General features: G+C 45.9%; 1 protein-coding gene across 1 annotated transcript; it reads right to left on the reverse strand.

Moving 5' to 3' along the window:
- Positions 1 to 644: 644 nt before the first annotated feature.
- Cmc2 (C-X9-C motif containing 2) lies at positions 645 to 27,528 on the reverse strand. Its single transcript, XM_051169050.1, has 4 exons — positions 27,436 to 27,528; positions 17,700 to 17,810; positions 5,515 to 5,586; positions 645 to 767 (listed from the first exon to the last, which is right to left on the reverse strand). The coding sequence occupies exons 2-4, from the start codon at positions 17,778 to 17,780 to the stop codon at positions 681 to 683; spliced, it is 240 nt and encodes a 79-aa protein (XP_051025007.1). The 5' UTR covers positions 17,781 to 17,810; positions 27,436 to 27,528; the 3' UTR covers positions 645 to 680.
- Between the last annotated feature and the right edge of the window lie 134 nt (positions 27,529 to 27,662).

Consider the following 27,662-nt stretch of genomic DNA (forward strand, 5'->3'; position numbering starts at 1 on the left):
TCAAAGCTGCAGAGGCTCAAGTCCCTCAAGAGCAAAGTATTTGCATAAAATGTACACACTTCTACCTGTGGCCACACCAGCTCTAGCTTACTTAGTGCCTGGTAGATGGACTGTATAAGTGGTTGCCATACTGTATTATTTCAAGAATGGCAAGGGACACATACATGTCCACTACAGGTCCATTTTTTTTTTCAAATATCTTCCATCCACAATTTGAGACCTAACTAGAAATATCCAACCTTTCAGAAAATGGCTCTACAAAACCATAAAACTGGGAACCTCTATATAGTTAACTCTGCTGGAATTTCCCCACACTCCCCATGCCAGCTTGTGTCTTTAGTGCCTAACTTTCACCCACCATGTTGGCAACACTTTTGCTCTAGCCCCGAGAGGGTGAAAGAAAAGGGGAGGACGGGCATTGTCTGACGGCTTTATTGTGGGAGGCGAGTCAGTGTCAGGTGGGTGCAGACTCAGGGCAGCAGCAGAAGGGGCATTTGCAGGCACAGTGCACGGCACAGGAGGCCTCTGCTCGACAAGCACTGAGAATGCACGTTCTTAGGATTCTCCGAGGCTTACTTCCTCATGGATCACTTCACATCCATAGGGTCCGAGTGACCAAAACAGAAGGGATTTTCCGGCTACCAGCCATCTTCAGGTCTCCAGCTGAGGCATCCAGGGAGCTATCTCCCAGCTTCCTCTGGAAGACTGGAAAGCCTCTTCCGCATCGCAGCACCGTGCTCCCTGCTCCTGGTCCTCTTCTCTGTGTACTGGAAGGAGAGGGGGAGAGAAGAGGCAACAGGTTACACCACCACTGACGTCAGTTAAACTAATGTGTTTTCTGACTTGACTCTGGTCTTTACTCACTGAACCTGAGACCAGAGGTGTGATCCCGAGAGACAGCATGTGCGAGGCATTCGCTTGTCCAACACAGACTTGTCAACAGCAGCGTAGACAGCCACCTTGAACATCAAGCTCTTCCCACAGAGGTCAAGGGATGTCTTGGACAGATGCATTCTGTCCCTGGTCCCAGCAGCTCCTCTGTGTAATTGCTGGGACCACTGCTTTGAGCAAGGCCTGTTCACCTGCTGGGCGGTTCTGCCTATCCAAAGTGGTCATGGTGAGCCAGCATTTCCTGTAACCCTCTCCTGCTTATCCAAGGTGGTTAAGGTAAGCCAGCACTTCCTGTAACCCTTTCCTGCCTCCCATTACTCTTGCCTGCTTTAATCTTCAAGTAACCGATGGCCAATGAGGTCCCTCTTTTCCTCTTCTCCGAGCCAAATGTGGCTGGTTTCTCCAAGTGTTTACAGGGCATGGTCTCTTTCTTCCAACGCCTGCAAAATGGCTTATTCTAAAGGGAAGTTTAATAGCAACACCCCAAAAAAGAGCCTGAATAGCACAATTGGTAAGGCACCAGGCTTTCAATCTAAAGGTCCAAGGTTCAAGCCTCCCCTTTAGGGAAGGATTGGGAGGGATCCGGAGGAAGGGGAGGGGTGCTATGATTGGGATGTAAACTAAATAGCAACCTCCTTTATTATAGATTCAGAACTAGAGTTGAACACAGCACTCAAGCCAGTGGCTGACAGGCAGAGGTGAGGAACCTACTTCTAAAGTTCCTCTAAATATGAAGAGTAAATGGCCAGTCACAGCCTCCATCGACTCCCAGGGTGACTGACAGCAGGCAAACAGACCACGGTCTCTTTATCATCAGCTATCCCCATACTTGGTCCTCCACAAAGCTAACTAAGCTTTTACACCTGGCTTGCCTAAGTGCAGTTTTCACCTTGGAGGTTTGCAGCTGAAGTACCTGTCTATATATCGGGCCAGCAGCAGCAGTAGGCTATACAGAACACAACATCTAGATCTTCTCAAACCTACATCCAAACAGAGTGCTTAAATACACATGTGTTCATATGTTATCGATAGAGAAATATGAACATATTTTAAAAACAAATTAATCGTTCTTCCCTGAGGAGAGAGAAAGTGAATTAAAACCTGAGCATATAGTAAACAATGGAGCATCTTTTATGAGCCAGAGACGTGGAAAGAAAGGACACAAAAATAGAAGATTTAATGACATCCCAGCACAGGCTTGTCTGGAATTCCTCCTAATTCCCAAGGGGGAAAAAAAAAATTAAGATTTTCAACTTTTGAACTCCTCTACTCACTGAGGGCAAAATTGCAAACATGGTCAGGCCACACAGCCATTACAAAGTTCCAATCACCAGGCGTGGCAGCATACACCTTTAATCCCAGCACTCGGGCAGCAGAGGCAGGTAGAATGCTGTGAGTTCGAGGCCAGCCTGGTCTACAAAGTGAGTCCAGGAAAGCCAAGGCTACACAGGAAAACCCTGTCTCAAAAAACCAAACCAAACCAACCAAACAAAAAAAGTTCCAATCAATACAATTTCAAACTAAGGGTTTGGATTGAAGAACTATATAAATCCTTCTGAATGGCAATTAAAAAAAAAAAAAGATGCGGTTTTTCTTTGTTTTTTCAAGACAGGGTTTTTCTGTAGTCCTGGCTGTCCTGTAACTCTATCTATAGACCAGGCTGGCTTTGAACTCACAGAGATTCACCTGCCACGCCTCCCGAGTGCTGGTATTAAAGGCATGTTCCACCATGCCTGGTTGAAAGGCAGTATTAAAAAATTACATTTACTGGCGCATGCCTTTAATCCCAGCACTCGGGAGGCAGAGGCAGGCAGATCGCTGTGAGTTTGAGGCCAGCCTGGTCTACAAAGTGAGTCCAGGATGGCCAAGGCTACACAGAGAAACACTGTCTCGAAAAACCAAAAAAAAAAAAAAAAAAAAAAAAAAAAAAAAAAAAAAAAAAAAAAAAAAAAAATTACATTTACTGCCAGGTGTAGTGGTGCACACCTTTAATCCCAGCAGTTGGGAGACAGAAGCAGGCAGATCAGTGTGCGTTCCAGGCCAGCCTGGTCTATAAGGTGAATTTTAAGACAGCCAGGGTTACAAAGTGAGTCTCTGTGTCAAACAGTAACATTTATTTTCTGTCTGTTTCTGTGTGTGAGTGACACGAGCCATGGTTTATGTACGGGGGTCAGAGGACAAGTTTTAGGATGTCACCCTCTCCTCCACCATGTGTGTCGAGGGACAACGCTCAGGGGCTCCACTTGTCTGCAAGCGCCCTCACCCAATGGACCATGTTATCAGCCATTGAGTAACAAGTTTTCAAACTGTCTTTCTCCATCAGAAGGTTACTCCAGGCTGGGTGTGGTAGATCACACTGGTAATGCTGGCTGAGCCCTGAGAACTATGAGTTCTGGGACAACCTGGCTACACAGCAAATCCTGTCTCAAAAAAAAAAAACAAACCAAAACAACAACGAACCAATGAAGAAATAAGGGAGGACCGGCACAGGGGCTCGTCAACCAAACCTGTATGTGCAGAAGGCCAAGGCAGCGTGGGCTGTATGAAACCCTGTCTCAAAAACAAAACAGAACAAAAGGACCATTTGGGAGAAAAAAAAAAAAATACAGAACACTTCTCTACAACACAGAGATATGTGCTCTATGGGGAAAAAAGAAAGATTTGACACTGGACTGTCCAGGACAATCAGGAGAGGAGGGGGTCAAAGGTAAATGTTCAGAAGGTGACGTGTGTAGCAGGCATTAAAGTGAATGACAGAGCACACTCAAGTAAAGTCTATACTGATGTAGAACAAAGGGGCAAGGGATGAGTGTAAAGTCACTGCCAAGATGTCATCAAAATATAGAACAAAAGGGACAGTTAACCAAACCGTGAAAAGCAACAGGGACCAAGGACACAGTAACAGCAAAGGAAGAGGCAGCAGAGAGAGGCAGAAACAAGCAGAGCCTTTTAGAGTGGCATGGAACATCCATCGCCACACAGTGGGGCTGAAGATGGCTCTCACTGCTGTGGAGGCTCGACAGCTCTTGCAGAGGACCCCACGCTCGGTTCCCAGCACCCATGTCAGGCAGCTCACGACCACCTTGCCCTCCAGCTCCAGGGAGTCCAACACCTACAGTATCTCTATGAACGTGCACATACACACACACACACACACACACACACACAGTTTCTTTAAAACTCCCCACACATGGAGGGATGGCAGGAGGGCCTCTGAAGCCACTCTTAAGAATGGAGGAGGGCTGGAGAGATGGCTCAGTGGTTAAGAGTGCTGCCTGCTCTCCCAAAGGTCCTGAGTTCAATTCCCAGCAACCACATGGTGGTTCACAACCATCTCTAATGTGATCTGATGCCCTCTTCTGGCCTACAGGCAGAACACTGTATATATAATAAATAAATCTTAAAAAAAAAAAAAAAAAGAATGGAGGCACCAGGATGTGGTGGCGCGCGCTTTTTATCCCAGCACTCAAGAGGCAGAGGCAGGTGAATCTCTGTGTTGGGAAGCCACCCGGGCAGCCAAGGCTACACACAGAGAAACCCTGTCTTGGGAAAAAAAAAACCAAAACACAAACAAACAAAAATCAAAGCATAAAACCAAAACAAAAGAAAAGGAAACAAAAAGAGCAGAGCTGACTTGGGAAGAGAGAACAAAGATCAGACACAAGAATATTCCCAAGCCGCAGCGTGAAACAATAAATGTGTGGACGGTGTAGCAGCGAGCTTTATGTCTACTTGACACCAGCCAGAATCACCAAACGGGGGGAACTTCAATTGAAAGGAAAAATCTCCATAAGATCAGCTACAGGCAGGCAAACATGTAGCTTTTTCTTTAATTTTTTTCTTTAATTTTAACTTTCTTTAATAGTGATTGATGGGGGAGGGCCCAGCTCATTGCGGGTGGTGGTGCAATCCCTGGGTTGGTGGTCCTGGGTTCTATAAGAAAGCAGGAGCAAGCCAGTGAGCAGCATCCTCCATGGCCTCTGCATCAGCTCCTGCCTCCAGGTTCCTGCCCTGCCTGAGTTCCTGTCCCGACTTCCTTCAGCGATGACCTGTGAGGTGGAAGTGTGAGCCAAATAAACCCTTTCCTCCCCAAGCTGCTTTGGTCATGGTGTTTCATCACAGCACTAGTAACCCTGACTAAGACACAAGGAAATTGGGAATCTTATAAAAAAACAAATACAGACAAGAAGCTTCCCTGCCATCACGTTGAAGACTCACTAACAACGCTCGGGACGGGCTGGAACAAAGCGGTCACGTGAGGTCTTAGTCATCGAAACAATGGCAAAATGACTGAGTTACACAGGGACAATCAATGTACACATAGGTACTGAGCTATAAAACTGAATATATGTGTGGAACAACAGTAACAAAAAAGCAGGTGTCAGAATAACACAGGCGTTGTTCTTGTGAATATTTTTCAATGAAAGCAAACGTGTGTACATGGGAGAAAGCGGCAGCGTTCTAAAGCTGTTCCCAAAGCTGGGCTCAGCCCTCCTGCTTTTAAAGAGAATGACATACATGTAACAGTGCTTTTCTGTTACACTAGAATTATAGGAAATCTTACAATGGCAACAATGAAACATCAAAAAACGGGCTGCTGTTTAGCATGGACACTGCTCTTACCTCCTTCTTCAAGCACTTCCTCATCTCCCGATCGAGATCGTTGCAATGACCAAAAAATTTCAGAATGTTGTGCTAAAGGGGAGAAAAAGGGTGAAATGGTTCATCTCATAATATGCCAGCGTCTCTGCTATCATGGCAATGGGTCTACCGGGTTACTCCATGAGTAAACAAGTAAGAGGCAAACAGGATTCCTAAGGAGACCTACCCCATCCTTTCTCTGTGGCAGGAAAAAAAAAATGTTTGCAGGACAGAAACAAAACCAAATTTGAATGAGATGAGTGGGTGGGTAGAATGTGTGTAAGGGACCTGAGTTACACCTCCACCACATGAGTCAGGCAGCCCAGGAAGGTGGGGGCAGGAAGACGCTGGGGCTCACTGGCCAGCTGCCCAGCTGAATCTGTGAGCTCCAGGTTCAGTGAGAGGCCTTGTCTCAGAAAGAGTGCAGTGGGGGCTGGAGAGATGGCTCGGGGGTTAAGAGCACTGGCTGCTCTTCCAAAGGACCCTAGTTCATTTCCCAGCACCCACATGGCAGCTCACAACTGTCTGCCACTATACGATCTGATACCCTCACACAGACATGTGCAGTCAAAATACCAATGCACATAAAATAAAGATAAATAAAAAAATTTTTAAGTGCAGTGGCTGAAAAAGATATCAGACATTAACCTCTGGCCTACACACACACACACACACACACACACACACACACACACACACACACACACTTACTTTTCTTAGTTAAAAAAAAAAAAACCTAAGATGGTCTCCTAACCCATTAAAGCCTTACTTAGTGTAAAAGAGTAAAAAGGTTGAATCACAGGGCAGGAGAGATGACTCAGCAGTGAGGAGCACTTGCTGCTTTTCCAAGACCCAAGTTCAGTTCCCAACACCCCCACTTGGACAGCTTGCAACCTGTAACTCTGGCTCCAGAGCAATCCAATGCCTCTGGCCTCCAGAGGTACCTGTATGGACATGCTCTGCCAGAAAAACACATATACGTGCTTTAAAAAAATAAAGTTTAATCACCTCCAATCATTTCCGTAAGGAGCATACAGCAGCCACCCTTATTAGAGGGGTGTGGCCACAGAGCAGCCCCAGTGACATGAGCAAACTCTAATTTACTTCACCAGCAAACACTGGTCCATAAGAGTTCTTTTGGGGGTTGTAGGGGTGACTCTGTGGTTACAAGTGCTTGCTGCTCTTATAAAGGGCTCAAATCCAATTCCCAGCACCTACGCTGGGAGCCCGTGATATCTTCTGGTCTCTTGGCACCTGTACTCATACCCGTGTGTGTGTGTGTGTGTGTGTGTGTGTGTGTGTGTGTGTGTGTGTGTGTGTGATTTAAGTTATTTAATAAAACGCTCACTTCCAAAGCCACTTTCTCACATGTCTCTGTCCTAAGTATCATCAACATACATTAGACATATACAATACCATCCGATGACCTAAACAGGTCACATAAATAAGCCACTAGTTCATAAGAAAACCAGTGTTGGGGCTGAAGCCATGGCTCCGTGGGTAAGAGCGCCACTGCTCTTACAGAGGACCTGGGTTCTACTCCCAGCATCCACACGGCAGCTACCAGGCTGTACCTCCTATTCCAGGGGATCTGACGCCCTCTGGCCTCCATGAGCACTGGCGGATACAGTGCACAGATACAGGCAAAACGCCCAAACCCATAAAATAATGACAAATAAACCTCAAAAAAAAAAGTAAAGTCTGAAGTTCAAAGTCTGCTTTGTTGCAAAGGCAAAACTAAAAATCTGATCTAGGTTTCAAACCCTGATGCCAAACTATACAGATGCCGCACGGCAGATGCCGAGGCTGGAGCAAAGGACCGCGGCTCCATTACCGTCAGGAGTGTTTGCACAGCACCCCGTTTAAGGCGGGCCGGGCAGCACAGTGATCTGCAGTAATGACCTGCTGTAAACGCGGAGCTTGGGGCTGTAATAAGCACATAAGCACAGTTCTCTTCTCTTCCTAATTATGGTTTTCATGGGAGTCAGACAACACATAATTAGTAAGCGACACCTTGTGCCATTTCTCTTTTCTCTTTCAGTGCCACTGTAGAAGCACTTCTCAGCTCTACACTGAATAAACGATCAGAGTTGTTCCAATAAACACTTCAAACAGTCCAGGATTTCCTCTTTGTCACCTAATGGCCTTTTCAGAACAAGCATTTCCTGTGTTTTCCCTAAACGACCGTGACAACAAATAAACAGGGACAATGCAATTTTACTCTAATAAAAAAATGACACTTTTAGAAATCATAGCACAGTACCTTAGTGCCCATCGAACCATATATATAAGCACACATACACACATATGTGTGTAATTAAAACAAACCAATGTGTGCACATGTGTATGGAGGCTAGAGTTGACGCTGGCGCTTTCTTCAATCTCTCTCTCCTGAACTTGGGAGTTTTCCAATTAGGCTCAACCGGCTGGCTAGCGGGCCCCAGGGATCCTCTGGTCTGTGTCTCCCCAGGCCAATTACAGGCCCCCACTGCTGTGGCTGGCTTTCCTGCAGGTGCTTGCCTCAGAAGCCAGCCCTCACACCCACTGAGCAGGCTCTCCAGCGGCCCCATGTACACACATCGCATTGTTTAAAGCTAAGATTAAAGCTAACTGCTATCCTTTCTTTCGCACATTAGCCAAGCCCAGACGAGGATTAGAACTTTATAAAGTGGAAAATGTCAGGCCCAAATCCCCAAGGGCAGCTGGTACACAATGCCTGTGACCTGGAGTTCCCTCGTACTGGCTGGTACTGGATATGTATTCCAGAAATCAACCCGGAGGAATGAGTGATGAGTTAGTTGCCGAGAACCTTTTACATACAGAACAGGGTACCAGGTGCTGAGATGTCCGCAGTGAACAAAGTGAACCCCAACCCAGCTCTCACTGCAGAGTGACAACAAACAACAGTGCTGCAGTTCAGGGACACCCTGGGGGTCCCAAGGATTTGTCATCAGGAGATGTGCACGGATGGTCCTGGTTAAAATTCATGGTGGTAAAAAGAAAAGGGCATGAATGTGGGGAAGCAGCCAGGTAGGAAGGATGACAGAGATAAGTAGATGAGAAAATGAGGACAAACAGAAGGCACTGTATACATGTGCGACACCGCCAAAACCTTAATAAAAACAGGCATAGCGTGGGCTGCTGAGATGGCTCAGTTCAGAACACTGTCTGCTCTTCCAGAGGTCCTCAGTTCAATTCCCAGCAACTACATGGTGTCTCCTGACCATATATAAAGGGACCTGATGCCCTCTTCTGGCATGCAGGTGTATATGCAGACAGAGCACTCCTACGTTAAACAAACAACATTTTAAAAGTTTAAAGGTTAAAAATATATATATAATTTTGATATCAGCAGGAAATAGTCTAATGATATCAACACCTCCTTTTCCCTCTAACTTTCTCTCCTACCTAGTGTTGGGGGTTGGAAGGGATAAGGATGGTGTAGGGAGGTAGATAAAAGAATCCAATAAAGTAGCCAAAAGTCTGGCTACAGATGTCACTAAGACAGAAACGGGGGACAGTTTCAAAAGAGCTGGGTCTGTGTGGACAAATTGAGTTTGTTTTTGGAACAGCTAAGTCCATGGAGTTGATGTAAAGCAGAGATAAACAAAAATTTAAAAAGGAGAATGTTTGATGTTTGAGCTAGAGGTTTCAGTCGCTGAAATCACAGAATTACTCAGGAGGAGCAATAGCCGAGAAGCAGGCTCACAGTAGAGGCAAGACTGGGAAAGAGACAGAGTAGTCAACACGGAGCAGAACCAGGGACAAAGGTGGAGAATGGACCAAAACGCTGGCTGGAGAGGTGAGGCGGCTGAAACATGCCCTTGGCAGCGACCTCAGCTGCCTCAGCATCCTCCTGAGGAGCAAAGACCTGACTGAAAGAGGAGAAAGCCAACACTCCTTCCAGTCTGCTTGGCCTGGGATTACTGCAAGGTTTTATGCTTGTGTTCCTGGGATAGGAAAGACGTAGGTATTTAAAATGTTAATAGGAAGATGCCCCAACCCACCACCTGCAAAAGGAGAAAACACAAAGATAAGAAAATGCCCAGTAAGGCCTGTTCTTAATGACTTTCTTTCCGGGTGGCAAAGGGATGGCAGCTTCTGTTTCCTTGATGCCTTCTTGGTTTTTTCACACTGTCTACAGTGGCATGTACTACTTAAATATTGCCTTTATAAATCAGAAGAAAACAGCATTAAGGACTTCAAGTGGCTCTGTGGAACACAGCTGCTTTACAGTCTGTCTTTTAAGTGTAGATGATTTGAGTCTTGCTGACAAATGTAGGCAAAACAGGCCAGTAGATCAGAAGCGCCCTGTAGTTTCTGACAGCCGTGGGAATGACACGTGACTGCAAAGACTGCAGAAAAGAACATGAAACACGGGAGGCATGGTGAAAGCGCTGCAAGGCACAAGAACACTGCAGGGTCCTGCCTGGAGAGGGACGTCCGGAGTGACACAGCCTCAGAACTGAGAAAAATTAAAACAGCTACACAAATTGAGGGCAGAAGCTAGATGGAGTTGGGTCTACCATCCTATCAATTAAACCACTGAGGCAGTGTGTGGCACACACCCAGAATGCCCAGAGAGTGCAGGAAAAGGCGGAAAGTTGCAGCTTTAGCAAAAACTCTACAAAAAGTGCACATGTGGGATGGTCCCCCCTTGCATCAGGTTCAAAGGCAGGCACTTGGTTCTACTGTGGGCATAAGGAGTGGCAGGCCCCAGTGACGCTGCTGGAGTGTGGCGTGACTCTAAGAGCAGTCTCCAACTCTGGGGCACACGGAACACATGGACGGCTAACACACGCCACTGCCAGAGCCACGCTCTACCAACAGCAACTCCTGCCCCAGCCTGAGTTCAAATGGCTTGACTTTGGTCGCCGCTCCCTTTGGTGTGACCGGTTGACTCATCTGGAGTAAGGATATAATTATCCGGTTTTACTCACGCACGTCTCTGAGGACAGGGATTAAAGGTATGCATCACCATGCCCACCTTGTGTGACGTGGGCTGTCCTGAACTCCTGATTTTCCTGCCACCAGCTCTTGAGCACATCCTACCTGAGTGACGGCCTGGCCTACCACTAGCTTCTCCTTATGGAAGACCTGAACACAGCACACTGAAAGACACCCAGTGCCCAAAGCTGACACAGATGGGTAATGATATAAGTATTGGATTATAGCCCTAGTATGCACGAGTCCACACTGAAAGAGGGAATTAAGACAAGTCTATAGCACAGACTTCAAAAATTAAATAACTACCTACTGCATCGAGGAGGGAGATAACTTACTTCACTAGTCTTTAAATGTGCACCGTAACTTCCTTTCAAAGAACTATGTAAAGGAGAAAAGAACAACTTTAAAGACAGACTCTAGACTAGTGACATGTGGGCAGTCTTCACCACATGCAGGTGACACACACGTTTTCTGCTATTTGTGTGCTTTTGGGGGGAGGCATTTAAACCCCTGGCCCACTAGACTAGATTCATAGGTCTAAGATAAAGACTCCATTTTAACTTTGTCCAAGCGGTCAAGTAACTGTTCTAATGTCGTCTGTTAGAAATCCATTTGAAATCCCCCAATTCTGAGTGGGGAAGTGGAAAATAACTGGCCTTCCAGCAACTACAAGAAGCCAGAACACAGGAGAAACCCATTTTAGGATGGCGCAGGTCTGTGGCATTTGAGAAGAGGCAGAACGAGGCAGGCCCTGTGTTTACCTGGCTTCCGGTCAACCACACAGCCAGACAGAGAACGCTGACCTTGGGGGGAGCTGAGGAGCACAGCCCCAGAGGGTTGGCTTGTCAGCTAGGGGTACCACCCTGGACTGCCTCACCTGTTGGCTGACACATCACAGGGCTGTGATAACTACAAAGAACGACAGAACCAATGGCTGAAAAACAGCTACGAGCCCAGGGAGTTCTCACAGGACCAGAGACCTCACTGACCACTCAAGCAGTAGAGAACCTAGAATCCCACTAAGCCACTCCACACACACCCTAAAAACTCTCAACTTGCCTACCCAGCAGATGATTTCAAGCACTAAATGAACTACCCACTAAAAAAGAAGAAAAAAAAACCCCCTAAAACCCAAATGAAAAACACTTAGTAAAAAATATGTTTTTAAGTGACAGTCTATTTCTAAAACTTCTAAGGAATTAAAAGCATTCTAGAATAGCCAAAATCAATTTTTTGAAAAGGCATGGTTGAGCTAGGCAGAGGCAGGCTGATCTTTGTATGTTCAAGGCCAGCCAGGACTACAATGTAAGACTCTTATCTCCAAAAAGAAAGGACACAGTTGGAGTATGGATTTGAGGCACCACAAGGCAGCAGTATTCAAAACTGTGTAGTATTAGAACAGACACATATAGCTAAGGAGATAGTTCAGTAGAAAAAAGTGGTTGCCTCGTAAACCTGACAACCTGGGTTTAGTGCCCCAAAACCATATAAAAAGGATTAAAGGTGTGTGTCACCACACCCGGCACAATATTCTTTTTAGAAGTTGATGAGGTTTTTTGTTAGTTGATTGTGATAAAAATCTCATGTAGCTCAGGCTGGTCTTGAACTTATGTTCTGATGCTCCTTCCTCCACTTCCACTAAGTCAGTGGGTCTCAACCTGTGGGTTACAACCCCTTTGGGGGCCACATATCAGATATTTACATTAGATTCATAACAGTAGCAAAATCACAGTTATGAAATAGCAACGAAATAGTTGTACGGTTGGGGGAGTCTCCACGTGAGGAAATATGTTGAAGGGTCACAGCACCGGGAAAGGTGAGAGCGTCACAGGCACGCACTAACAGTGTCCATTTGTGCAGTGTGCGAGCGTCACAGGCACGCACTAACAGTGTCCATTTGTGCAGTGTGGGAGCGTCACAGGCACGCACTAACAGTGTCCATTTGTGCAGTGTGGGAGCGTCACAGGCACGCACTAACAGTGTCCATTTGTGCAGTGTGGGAGCGTCACAGGCACGCACTAACAGTGTCCATTTGTGCAGTGTGGGAATGTCACAGGCACGCACTAACAGTGTCCATTTGTGCAGTGTGGGAGCGTCACAGGCACGCACTAACAGTGTCCATTTGTGCAGTGTGGGAGCGTCACAGGCACGCACTAACAGTGTCCATTTGTGCAGTGTGCGAGCGTCACAGGCACGCACTAACAGTGTCCATTTGTGCAGTGTGGGAGCGTCACAGGCATGCACTAACAGTGTCCATTTGTGCAGTGTGGGAGCGTCACAGGCACGCACTAACAGTGTCCATTTGTGCAGTGTGAGAGTGTCACAGGCACGCACTAACAGTGTCCATTTGTGCAGTGTGGGAGCGTCACAGGCACGCACTAACAGTGTCCATTTGTGCAGTGTGGGAGCGTCACAGGCACGCACTAAACAGTGTCCATTTGTGCAGTGTGGGAGCGTCACAGGCACGCACTAACAGTGTCCATTTGTGCAGTGTGGGAACGTCCACAGGCACGCACTAACAGTGTCCATTTGTGCAGTGTGAGAGTGTCACAGGCACGCACTAACAGTGTCCCATTTGTGCAGTGTGGGAGCGTCACAGGCACGCACTAACAGTGTCCATTTGTGCAGTGTGGGAGCGTCACAGGCACGCACTAACAGTGTCCATTTGTGCAGTGTGCGAGCGTCACAGGCACGCACTAACAGTGTCCATTTGTGCAGTGTGGGAGCGTCACAGGCATGCACTAACAGTGTCCATTGTGCAGTGTGGGAGCGTCACAGGCACGCACTAACAGTGTCCATTTGTGCAGTGTGGGAGCGTCACAGGTACGCACTAACAGTGTCCATTTGTGCAGTGTGAGAGTGTCACAGGCACGCACTAACAGTGTCCATTTGTGCAGTGTGGGAATGTCACAGGCACGCACTAACAGTGTCCATTTGTGCAGTGTGCGAGCGTCACAGGCACGCACTAACAGTGTCCATTTGTGCAGTGTGGGAGCGTCACAGGCACGCACTAACAGTGTCCATTTGTGCAGTGTGGGAGCGTCACAGGCACGCACTAACAGTGTCCATTTGTGCAGTGTGAGAGCGTCACAGGCACGCACTAACAGTGTCCATTTGTGCAGTGTGGGAACGTCACAGGCACGCACTAACAGTGTCCATTTGTGCAGTGTGGGAGCGTCACAGGCACGCACTAACAGTGTCCATTTGTGCAGTGTGAGAGCGTCACAGGCACGCACTAACAGTGTCCATTTGTGCAGTGTGGGAGCGTCACAGGCACGCACTAACAGTGTCCATTTGTGCAGTGTGAGAGTGTCACAGGCACGCACTAACAGTGTCCATTTGTGCAGTGTGGGAGCGTCACAGGCACGCACTAACAGTGTCCATTTGTGCAGTGTGGAGTATTGAACTCAGAGCACTCTGGCAACTGAGCTCTGATCTCTACCCACAGCCCCTTAAAACTCTGAAAAAGGGAAACAATTTTTAAAATGGAAAGACATTAGATTTAAGAATGAGTGAACAGACTGCTGAGCCAGAAACACACCTACTCAGGTATGGTCAGGTGAGTTTTAGAAAATAAATTGGGGATGGAGGGCAAGACCGTCTCCCCCCAACAAGTGGTGCTAAGACAGTTAGGTATCTACAAGCAAAATAGTGAACTTCAAAGATCACACCTCATACCACACATGAAAGTCAACTTCATCCACCAGAGACCTACGTATAAAAGCAAAACCATACAATTCTAGTAAATCAACAACACACAGGAAAATCATTTCTTTGTGACCACAGGAAATAAGCAAAGGTCCTTAAGACATTAAGAAAAAAGATACACATGACCTTACCAAATTTGTAAGTTTCTCTTTGAAATATACCTTTAAGAAAATGAGAACTGAGGAGATGGCTCAGTGGTTGAGAGCACTGGCTGCTCGTCCAGGGGACCCAGGTTCAATTCTCGGCACCCACATGGCAGCTCACAACTGTCTATAACTCCAGTTCTAGGGCTTCTGACACCATCACAAAGACATACAGGCAAAATACCCATGCACAAAAAAATAAATCTTAAAATGTAAAAAAAAAAAAAAAAAAAAGGAAGGAAGAAAATGAAAAGACAGGTATGGTGCTGCAAGCTGTTACTTCCAGAACTTGGAAGGCAGAGCCAGGTGAAGCTCTCTGTGAGTTCAAGGCCAGCCAGGGCTACATGGTAAGACCCTGTCCTAGAAGAAAAGATTGATAATACCACAGAATGAAAGAAAAGAAACAGACTTATATGAAGATCATTTTTAAAAATCCAGACAAAAGCCAGGCGTGGTGGTGCACGCCTTTAATCCCAGCACTCGGGAGGCAGAGGCAGGCGGATCACTGTGAGTTCGAGGCCAGCCTGGTCTACAAAGTGAGTCCAGGACAGAGAAACCCTGTCTCGAAAAACCAAAAAATAAAAAAATAAAATCCAGACAACTCCAATTTTTAAATATAAGGGAAAGCTTGTATAAACGGCCAAGATACACATGAAAAATAATCGTCAAGTTATTAGCCGTCAGAGAAACACACCCTGAAAGCCAAAAGGAGACATGACTACATCCTCACGAGAACTAAAGCTGCGATTAAAATACTTAGAGCAAGTGCTGGTGAGAACTCTGAACAGCACCAGTGGGAAGGAGTCTGGCGGCTTCTTATAGACACCACAGTCTGGTCACTCCTTTCCTGTATACATCCAAGAGAAATAAAAGACGTCACGCAATTGCTTATAAACAAATGTTCATAGCAGCTTTACTCTAAACAGCACAAGTATCTACCAGGATGGAAAGAAGCTAGAAGTTCGTACAACACACCATACTCAGAAACAGTTAGCTGCCTGGGGGCCAATGGCACAGCAGAGAGCAGGTACCAGCCTCACAACAAAGAAGAGGATACTGATAACAGATGCCAGAGCAGCAAAGCGATCAACATGGACAAAAAAGGTAGTGGTGAGTCCCCAGGGCCAGGTGTAAAGAACACTGCAAATTCTGGACAGACAGCGATGTAAGAGGACATTTTGTATTGACTATAACATGGTGGTATTGGTCAGTCATTAAATTGTACACTTAAAATTATTATATATATATATATATATAATATATATATATATATATATTGACAATGTTAACTTTTTAAAAAAGATGTATTTATTATTTATACAGTACTCTGCCCGCATACCAAAAGAGGGCCCAGATTGCATTATAGATGGTTGTGAGCCACCATGTGGTTGCTGGGAATTGAACTCAGGACCTTTGGAAGAACAGACAGTGCTCTTAACCTCTGAGCCATGCCTCCAGGCCCTGACAATGTTAACTTTTAAAGTTTATCTTTGGGTCTACAATGTGAAATGTTATCTTTACTGTATGAAACCTTTTGGAAAGAAAAACCAGAACCAAATGCTTAAAATGATTCAAATTTGTAACAGTCTAGGACATGTTAATATACAAACAACACGTATCAGAATCACTTTGGCAGCTGCAGCTACACTTACCTACTGGGACACCTTGCCAGTTCAACTAGGATTTCTTTTCTTTTCTTTTTTCGAGACAGGGTTTCTCTGTGTAGACTTGACTATCCTGAACTCGCTTTGTAGACCAGGCTGACCTCGAACTCAGTGATCCACCTCCCTCTGCCTCCAAAGTGCTGGGATTAAAGGTGTGCACTACCACACCCAGCTCAACTAGGATTATCTAAAAACAAAGACTGAAACCCTTGGCCCTTAGTTCATCAGGGTAGAGAGTACATATGAAAAGATGGTGCCCCAAATCTACCACTGTGACCTAAAGACCCTCAGTGACAAGATGGAAAGGTCACTCTGGGAGGGGTCACACACTTCCCGTCAGTCTTGTTCTGTCTTCTCTGTCCTTGTCTGTAACTTACTACAGATGGCATGGAAATGTTCCATCCTAAATTAACACAGCTAGCTCCTTTTAAAAATAAGGCTTTACCCTCAAACTATGGCACCAGTCAAGGACAATACAGGCCGTAAACTTTAAACCCCTACCCAGATCTAGCCAATGGACAGGACATTCTCCACAGTTAAGTGGAGAGTGGGGTATGACTTTCACACATACTCTGGTGCCTCATATTTGACCACGTCCCCTGGAAGGGGAGACCTGGTGACACTCAGAGGAAGGATAGCAGGCTACCAAGAAGAGACTTGATACCCTATGAGCATATAAAGGGGAAGGAAGTCCCCCTCAGGCACAGTCATAGAGGAAAGGAGTAAGGGGAAAATGGGAGGGAGGGAAGAATGAGAGGATACAAGGGATGGGATAACCATTGAGATGTAACAAGAATAAATTAATTTAAAAACTTGAAAAAAAATAAGGCTTTACAGATTTACTTTAAAAACCCTGAAGTTATATATCACCTGATTCATTTTCCAGTTAGCCACAGCATGTGCAAGAGTTCCTAATTTTTTGTTTTTCCAAGACAGGGTTTCTCTGTGTGGCCCTGGCTGTCCTGGAACGCCCTCTGGAGACCAACCTGGCCTGGAACTCAGAGATCCACCTGCCTCTGCCTCTCTAGTGCTGGGATGAAAGGCCTGAGTCACCATGGCCCTGTGTAAGAGCACCTAGCCTTTGATTCACATATATATTGTGTGATCTGTTTGCCCAAAGCACATTGTTTGCAAATGCTGTAAGCATTACTTATTATCACTCTTTGAGTCCTAATCATATTCATCTAAGTGGCAGTCACTATTACTATTACTAATTGTGATTTAGCTACAGTTTATAGCATCATGAGGTAAAACAGATGCACAAAGTTAAAGAAAAACAGTAACGCTCCATGAAACCATAATAGTCAACACTGACAAAAATGTCACTTTGGTTGAAAGTAGGCCCCACATGGGCTTATTTTCTACTTTCCATTTCACCAAGACTTAATTAAGTAAACACATCAAATCTGGCCAATCAAAACCTGGAGCTAGTTAACAGAGACTGACATAAGGGAGTGGACAACCTTGAGCGGTGCTGTGTGATCAAGCGCTGAACTAACTGCCCCTGCCTCCTTCACTAGGGAAGCGACACACCTCACTGTGAGGACATGCATGGCATCCGCTGCATAGGGCTGCACAAACTGCCATGCCAGTCATACAGAACACGGAATCACGCACACCAAGCTTTCGGGCAGTTCACATGGTCACTAACGTGCAGCCATGGCTGCGCTGTGCTAACAGACACACTTCCCTTGGGAGTTCTTACATTTTTGTGGCATTCCTTAAGCAAGTTAATCAAGACGTTGCACTCTTCGGTGTGCAAGTGTGGAGACAAGTCCGGGTGCATCTTTAGGAGGACGGAGAGATGCAGGGCAGCCTGTGAACACAAGAATGCCTTGAGTATGCAAGAACACACTGGGGACTTCCTGAGAGCCAGTGCTGACCTTTATCAGAAGAAAGCGTTAGCTGTGAAGGAGCTGTGATGGAAAAAGCCAGCACGTTATCCAGATGTAGAGAGCCTGCAGGTCCAGAGGAGGAAAGGCATCCATCCCCAAAGATAAGCCTGGGTCAGTCTCAGGCAGGAGCGCTTGACTATGTCAACAGCCAGGCTTTAAAGACTGGGCAACAACTCCTGGAATTGGTTACTGTTCATTTGATTCAGGTGAAAGTTTACCAATTATGAGAACTGGCTTATTGCTTCTTTTAAACTGTACATCCCTCTGAGAGCGTTGTAACGGGCCATAAGTCAGTCTCACGTTAGTGTGAATTAACGCAGACTGCTCTAACATCTGGCTGAGAAAACTTAGCTAAATAATTAAGTGAAAGGATAGGCAGTTTTCAGACTTAATAGATCTGAGTGCAGAGGCAATAACTGCCCTGAAAACAGAAATCCAAGATGCCAGGATTAGTTTAATGGGTCAACCACAAAATAGAGAATTAGCAATGAAGGTTAAGGAAATACATTATTTTAAAGTCTCTGTTATAGTTAGTGCTACTGTTGTTTTAATCTACATTGTCTAATGCAGAAACATGACTGAAACAAAAAACAACACCCACACACTTGTTTTATTCCGAAAAATTGCCAAAAAAGAAAACATAAGAACCACTCCAAACCTGTTAAGAAAGCTACTGTTGCCAGACATAGTGATGCACTCAATTAATCCCAGTACTTGGGAGGCAGAGGCTGGTGGATCTCTGAGTTTGAGGCTAGCCTGGTCTACAGAACAAGTTCCAGGACAGCCAGGCCTACAACAGAGAAATCCTGTCTTTCTCAAACAACCAAACAAAAAGAAAGCTGGGGGAGGGGAGTGCTGAGCGAGGACTCTCACTAGGTAAGAGGTTAAGAACTCAATGACTTCCTTACAGAAGTGGAGTTCCTTCCCACATCAGGCCACTCACAACCCCGGGAACTACAGCTCTGGGGAATCCAACACCCTCTGCTGTCCTCCAGGGGCACCTGCATGCACATGGTGTGCACATAAACACACACAGGCACAGGTGTATGTGTGTATGTCAAATGTGCCATAGGGACCTACACCTGCCACCTCAGCACTCAGGAGGCAGAGGCAGGACATAGCCACAGCTGTGTCAAGGACTCCATACCCTCAGACCCATGGAGAAAACGTCGAAGTCTTCCTGGCTAGTCCGTGTATGGATATTGATAGCGTGTGCAGAAATGTCCACCTCGGTTTTCTCCCTGAGCCCAGGCAACCCCAGACACTTATGGCCCGAAGACTGCTCCCTTACACAGACTGCTCCTGCAGACAACTGCTAAACCTGTCTCCTAGATTCAGCTGTCTCCTTCATCTGCATAGACCAAGCCACTGCCTTCCTTGACTGGGCTGAATAACAGCCCCACCTCCCTGTTCAACTCCATATAATAAACATGCAGAGTTGTGGGGGGGGGGAATGCTGTTTCTCCAGCCAAGAGCCCAGACTACCGGATCCCAGCTTTTCTGAGTCTGTCTTTTCTTCAGTCCCTGGCTCCCCAATCAGGTCTGTCCCTGAAGCTGTGCTGGATGTAGCAACATACAAAAATAAAGAACTGTAATAAAAAAGTTTAAATCTTGATTTAAAAAAAAAAAAAGAAGTCCCACCAGGTGATGATGGTGTGACAATGTCATCAGTCCCACAACACAGGTTCAACTCTAGTTTTCAGGGCTCTGACAGCTCTGCGCAGGTTGAGGAAGGCGGTCTGGGCAGCATCTCCATAATTTCGGATCTGTTTCCCTATGAACCTAAAACTACTCTGAAAACTACAATCTATTTTTTTTTTTAAATCCAAAAAGTGATTTATAGACTGTTATCTACAACTATAAAAAGAAGGCCTGCAATTCAGTAAAACAATCCAATTTGGGAGATGGCCCAAAAAAGTCTGAAGACTTATTTTTAAGATATAAGAATAGTTATGGAGTACATAAAGACACTCAACACTACTAGTTCTTGGGGAAATGCAAATAAATATCAGGAGGTTCCAAGATGGCCACCAGCACAGTGAAGCAGGTGCCCCTCAATAGTGGACACACCCATCACGGGCTAAAATTATTGTACCTGGGCTGGAGAGATGGCTCAGGAGGTAAGGGAACACACTCTTCCTGAGGACCCAGGTTCAGTCCCCAGTGTCCACATGACGTGGCACAGAACTTCCTGGAAACTCCCCGCTCCAGGGGACCTAATGCCTTCCTTGCACCCCACAAGTCCTTATATTCAAACACACACACACACACACACACACACACACACACACACACACACACACACACCAACACACAAATATACACGTTTATATAAATTTAAACACTTTAAGAAATATATTAAATCAGAAGTGTATTTGGTACTCCTAACACAAAGTCTAGCTTATACAGCAGTGTGGGTTACCTGAGACATCATGGAATATTCTACTGAAAGTGAAGACAGGAAGGTTGTGTGGGCGTTTGCCATTAATGTGCACACGTGTTAGCACACAGGGTCTGCAGCCCTAACCTACGATCACTGCTGAATGAAAGGCACAGATGCTAGAGCGACTCGGCCATCAATGACATCTGACAGGACTTGAGAAAAGCCTGTGCAAGACAGAGGCAATGACACTGGTTGGTTTAGGAAACATCTTATTTTTCCAGGGAAATACCAAGTTTTGACCTCACATTTTGTAGGTATACTTTGAAAATCTAATCTTGGCTGCTTATATTCCTTTCTCCCTTCTCCACACCAGTCCCTTCCAGTAGCCCAACACCAGGCAGGAGACAAAGAAGGTTAGTGAGGAGGAGTGTCGTTTTCCTTTGCTACTTCCTGCTGTTTAGAGTCGTAGGGTTCCTTGGGGCAAGTCCAATCGCTGTTTCAGAATCTCTGACTTCTTCATACTGCATACACAGCAACTAGGAGCAGCAGGAGAGAATAGCAGCCTTCTTCTTCCTTCTCCAAGCCCCCAGTCTCTCCCTGGGACTGGCATTTATCCCAGCTGACAAAGGCCACGCCCCCCCCCAAGCATGAGGTAGTCACCCGCTGACAAAGATCACAATCCCCTCTCATGAGGCAGTTATCAGCTGTGGACAAACATGTTTACATATAAACCAACACTTTCACGAACAACACACTTTCTGGTTTCCAGGGATGTATGTCTCTATAGCAAGCAAAAGCATCCTGTATCAGCTGTCAGCATTCACAAGTGTCTCATAACGACTGTCCTTGTCTTCCAGCTCCGCGTGCCCTGGCTAACAATAGCAAACGCTCCTGCCAGTTTCTTAGGCTGTGAACTTTTTTGGCGCCATGGGCATAACTTCTTCCTCCATTTCACCTGCTTTCCTTCTTCTTTCTGCAGTTCCATGGGCTCTTCACTGTGACGCCGACAATCTCACGAGTGCCTTCCTCATTGATGTCCAATTCCTTGTGTTTCCCTAGCGCTAATGTCTTGTTACCCTTGAGTGGATTCACATGTATCTTCAGAACGCTCTTCCAGTTCGTGCGCTGCTGGGTGACTCCTCTCCACTCAACAGCAATGCTCTGGGCGGCACCTAGGATGTTAACGCCTTTCCAAAACCTTAAGAGTGTTTGGAAAGACTCCGAGGCTTCCTCACCTTGGGCCAATACCTGACGTGAACGGTGTGCTTTGAAAGCAGCCATTGCGCCCTGGTCCATTGGTGGGGGGAAAGCATGATGGTGCTGAGCAGCAGGCACACTGCCTTCACATCAGGATGCATGCCAGACACGTGCCATGGATGTCTGGAGCATTATCAGGATGCCTGCCAGCCACGTGCCATGGATGTCTGGAGCATCATCAGGATGCCTGCCAGCCACATGCCATGGATGTCTGGAGCATCATCAGGATGCCTGCCAGCCACGTGCCATGGATGTCTGGAGCATCATCAGGATGCCTGCCAGCCACATGCCATGGATGTCTGGAGCATCATCAGGATGCCTGCCAGCCACGTGCCATGGATATCTGGACCACTGTCTGGGACCAGAAGGTTCTCAAATGGGACACTGCTTTGCCTACAGAACCTCTGGCTTGTGGAATAAAACAGTTCAGAAACCAATCTTCTTCTAACATAGCTGATGTCATCCAGACTTTGTTACGGCGACATTAAACAAGAAGTGTGTGCCTGCTCACATTCTTGAATGTTCTAGGATTCTCCAAATGGTAGATTAGAAAGGCTTTATTTGAACCCTGTAACATTTCTTCCCGAAAGCAGAGTTACATGGTCTCTAAATCCCACTGTAATCATGGACTCTGGGTGCGATGCGCATATGCACACTCTGGTACGTGCTTCCTGAGCAAGCTGGCTCCATTAACACTAAATATCTGTTCTGCTAAGTCTTTCTGATCCACAGTTACCCCATGCACCTCTTCTTTAAAAGCTTCGGCACAGTCAATATCAGCAGCAGTGCCCCACACTGACCTTAACAGTATGAAAATTATGACACTTCTTGAAGCATGGGAGCCACCTGTGGCTGCTGTAAACATCTGTGTAACAGGGTTCAGCTGAGCACATTGAAAAGACTTCTTAGCCCGGATCAGCAGGCTGAGTGGCACGTACCTCCTCACCTACGCTTCTATGTACCCCACAAGTTATTTTCTATATTATTGATCACTCCAGCTCTCTTGGTGGTGACAGTGGACTTAACAACCACTGCTTTCACTGCCTCACTGGTCCCCTTATCCTAAAGATGGTTGAGACTGTGGACTGGGGAGGTCCTGACTCCCGTGAGATGACCATGGCTGACTGGCCACCTGCGTGCTAGGCAATTATTTTGAGTCTCGTCTCCAGAGGAACTCGTTCCTCCTCTTTCTTTCCTCCAGAAGCCGGATGCACAGAAGGGCATTTCCTAGACATGATGGGATGCAGATCCATACTATCCTAAGGCACGGGCAACACAGACACTGTCAAGTTTTCCCTTGTGACCTGGCTGGGAGCCTTGGCCAGGTGCTGCAGCATGCCACCAAGACATCACATCATCAGTCAGGGGAAACACCAAATGCAACATTCAGCTGCAGGTTTCCACTAACTGTGCGCTGCTTTCTGCAGCACTCCAAGTTGAACCAATCACCTTCCTATCAGGGATGGCTGTAATCAGAAAGTCAGACAATAAAGCAGGGTTGGAGTGAGGCGACTCGAATTCTCTTACCATTGCAGAGGACCTATGCTTATAGCCAAGAGAAACAAGGTAGAACATATGCGCTTATGCAGATCCGCAGCTGCATACCCGGGCACCTACCCAAGAAAGGAAAGCCTAAGGCCACACTAAGACATGTGTGAACATGTGCAGAACCACTATTCTTTCATTATTACAGTTCTTTTAAATAGGGTCTCACCAGGTAGCCCTGGCTGGTCTCGAACTCACAGTGTAGACCAGACTGGCCTTGATCTCAGAGATCTGCATGCCTCAGCCTCCCAAAGACTAGGATGAAAGGTATGTGCATCCATACTGGGTTAGCAGCATTGTTCTTAGGAGTTAAGCCTAGGAATGCAAAGTCACCCAATATCTCATAACCAGGTAGACACAGAGACAGATGTGCCTTAACTGTACAGTAGAATATTTGTTAGCCACATGCTGTATCCTGATGAAAAGCCCCATTCTAGATGAAAGGAGACAACGAAGACTACATCGTGGATGGCTCTATTTTCACAAACGTACTAGAATAGCTAAATTCATTTACAATTTTGGTATGCACATTATACCTCAAAATTTTTATTTAAAAAATCTGAGAAATATGTATTATGTTTCTGAACTTCTTAAATTTCCCACTTAATTACCAACAAATACCAAAGAAAGCCTAACAAATAATTCCCAAGGACTCAAACAAAGCCACTATTTTTTTCCCTCCAAGACAAGATTCCCTGTGTAGCTTTAACTGTCCTGGACTTGCTTTGTAGACCAGGCTGGCCTTGAACTCACAGCGATCCACCTGCCTCTTCCTCCCGAGTGCTGGGTTAAAAGCGTGCGCCACCTTGCCCCACTTGAAGCCACTATCTTAAATTGCAATTTTATCTTCTAACTGTTCAATTCGATAACTACTAAACACACACCGACACCACAGCTGAAGATCACAAATGAGCCTGTTCCACCCAGCCCAGTGTTTGAAATGGAAAATGGAAATAGCCAAGTTCAGACTTTGTTTGCTCTGCGCTGACTACAGGTCGTTTTAATGACACAAATCAAATCATGTGCCTCAGAAGCAGGAAGCTTAACATCGTTCATCACTGTAAGCCACAGGCGGCTACTGTAAGAGAGATAAGCACCGTCCACCATGCGGAATCATGTAATGGGGCATAGAATGTAGTTAATCTTGTTTTCATGGCACTTATTTTTCCTGAAAGCACACTGATTTGCCACCTAGAAACTGACTCGAATGTTTCTTTTCAAAAAATGTACTTGTCAAAATATTTTTGTACCATTTGATCAAGCAGCCCTCAAATTTGTTCCTTTATACTTCGAACACAAACATAAGACGTTCGGAAATGGCTTCTTTAATTAGCAAAGCAGACATATGGTCTCTGACTGTTGATGGCCCACCTTAAAATCTCTCGACTTCACCATCACAGAAAGACGACACGCACTTAGAACCTGCTGTTCAAATCTCAAACTTCTCATAAACTTGTGGATTGGGCCAAGGTTATCCTTGGCGCTGGACAGTGGTACCCTATGCACTACAGTCTGCTGGATGGCTAGCTTTTTTTTTTTTTTTTTTTTTTTTTTTTAAACATTGTTTTCTGTTTTCACATTCTTTTCATGTCTGGAAAATGTATAAATGTGCCATGAGATATGTAATTATTTTATCTACAAAGAGGGTTTATGTTAGAAGATTCTGCTCAGCTTGGGCATGGTGACAGGCCATGCTAAGCTATGGTGTTCAGTCCATTAGGTATGACAAATGCCTTGGGTTTTTTTGTTTGTTTTTTTGTTTTTTGTTTCTTTTTTTTAGTAACTGAGGCTCAACCCAAGGGCCATGTATTTGTCGTGCTAACCAAGCACGCACTATTGCATTGCACCTCCTTGTTCTTTATTTTCTATCTTTTAAAAAAATTTATTTATTTATTATGTATACAATGTTCTGTCTGCATGTACACCTGCATACCAGAAGAGGGCACCAGATCTCATTATAGATGGTTGTGCGCCACCCTGTGGTTGCTGGGAATTGAACTCAGAACCTCTGGAAAAGCAGACAGTGCTCTTAACGTCTGAGCCATCTCTCTAGCCTCATATTTTTTATCTTTTTTTTTTTTTTTTTTTTAGATTTCTTTTTTTTTTTTAATGTACGTTTTGGTATTTGGTGTACATGTATGTCTGTATGAGGGAGTCGGGCCCACTGGAACTTGGATTACAGACAGTTGTGAGCTGCCATGTGGGTGCTGGGAATTGAACCCCTGAGAGAGCAGCCAATGCTCTTAACTGCTGAGCCATCTTTCCAGCCTCTTTCCTTGCCCTTTAAATGAATTTTTGAACTTACAGTGCATTTAACTGGACATAAGCCTACCGGAAGTTAAGAAGTATCTTTACTTGAAGACATGTGGCTACTAATCTATAAATGCCTATCATATACAGGCATAAACACATAACTATGTGTATTTTCTCCCCACTGTAAGAAAGATTTACTTAAGATATGTATAGTATTATTAGTGCCAGTCAGAAAAAATGGTTTTCATTTTAGTTTTAACTGAGAAATAAAAATGGGCTCTTCTCCTGGCTTATCCTTGGTGGCTATTTCAAAGAATAAATGTTAATTTTTTTCTTCCCCTACTCTTGGCAAGAAGAATGCTATTTAACCTAGGCCCTAAAAACTCAACCTTTTCTAAGAAATCCTTTGCTTTAACACCAGGCGGCACATTTTTAAAATAAAGAGACTCTAGGGAGAGGAGACTCATGCTAATAACAGTTACGTGATAATCCTGCATTTTAATGTTATCTGTGTTTCATTTAGAAAAATTTTGCTACTGGGTGGCACTAGACTACAGTTGCTACTTCTAATAGTTTAAACTAAGTGGCTGGGGAGATATTTGGGGGTAAAGCTCTTGCTGTGCCTTGGGTGTCTGTAACCCTAAAAGAGGAGACAGAGGCAGGCAGACCTCAGGAGGGTGCTCAGTGGCCGGCCAGCCTAGCCAAAAGGGCAAGCTTACACAGTTCAATGACACACCAGGTCTCAGATGCATAAGGAAGAGAGAGATAGAGCTCAGTGAGATCTGACTACATTGAGGTCACCCCCCAAACCCAAAACATATACATACGAACACACACACAAGCATGCACTGATTAAGGCCAGCAAGTTGGCACAGGGCATGATGACTTGAGATCAGTCTTTAGAACTCACATAAGGAAGGAGAAAACTGACCCCAAAGAGCATCCTCTGACCCACGTGCACACGTACACACGTGTACATACACACACGGTCACATCTCAGCCACACTGCCTACTACTTTTGAATTCCACTAAACTGTTTTTCAAGAAATAGGTCTCCTCTGCCTCACTCTGGATCAATCTCTTACCAGGGAGGCAGGTTAGCACTCTGCTGAGTGGAGGGAAATTTTAGAGATAAGTAAATAAATAATCAGTCTGCACACAGGTGACAGAAAAGAAGCTTGTGAGTCGTCCAGAAAGCGCGTATAGTAAGTGCCAGAAAAATGCTACTTGATTGCTGAAACTCAACACCAAAGGAGATAAAAAGAGGCGCATTTTCACTTCCATCAACCAAATGCTAACAAGGCCTGACTGACTGTACAAGGCAGAAAGGATGTCAAGAGAATGCCTTTGCCAAAGCAAAATCTTTTACATTTAATGGTGGTTTTGTTACTGACACAGGGCCTCATGTAGTCCCGCCTGGCTCGGAAATCGCTATGTAGCTGAGGTTGACCTTGAACTCCTGACTCCAGCCTCCATCCCACCCACCCCCCAACTGGGATTAAGGCACCTACCACCACGCCCTGTCTGTTTTGGGTTTTGTTTGATTTTGCAGAGTTTTAACAGAGGTTTCTACTATGTCGATTCTACATACATCCATTGTGAAAACACAATCACCATCGTCCTCGAAGCCCATAAAACAAAACGTGCCTTTCTCTGCCAAGTGTATCGTGGGGATCTTTGTGGATACTCACATCACCAGCCAGTTAAGTGACTTTTCAGAACAGGAACTTTCAGGGCAGCTAAAATGCACTCTCTCCCAGAAGCCTCTTTCTACAGGCAGATTCCTAGATTAGAAACCATCCAGAACAGTCAGTTAGTTCACTGAGCCCTCAGTGTCAAACGCATCTCCAAAGCGCTGCCACTGGGTACGCGCACTCCACGAGGCGCGCGCCCAAGGTCGCTAGGCCAGCGAGCGTCGGGCAGATCTCGGCAGAGTGTGACATCTCTTGCCCTCGGCTCAACAACCGAGTGTTCCTAGCAAAGGTCCAAGGACAGTGACACGGGTACAGCTCAGCACGCAGCCTAGCGAGGCGCGGAAAGCAGAAGAGCCGCGTCCTCCCGACGCGGTCTCCCAGGGGCCCGGAGGCTAAGGGACACCCGACACTCACCGCCGCTCAGCCCCCAAGGGAAGCACTGAGACAGAAGTCAGAGACACGGAGCCATTGCTCTGTCAACTGGAGTACGAGCCCCCCCCCCCCTCCGGCCTCTGCGCATGCGCCGCCCCGGCGAGCATCGCCCCTCCCGGACGGGTCCACTGCTGCAGACTAAGGGGGATGATGGGCCAGACCACTGAGGTTCTTCGGGGACAGCACACAACGCTGACTGCAAGGCGGAT

This window comes from Acomys russatus, chromosome 26 (assembly GCF_903995435.1).
Source record: "Acomys russatus chromosome 26, mAcoRus1.1, whole genome shotgun sequence".
NCBI lineage: Eukaryota > Metazoa > Chordata > Mammalia > Rodentia > Muridae > Acomys > Acomys russatus.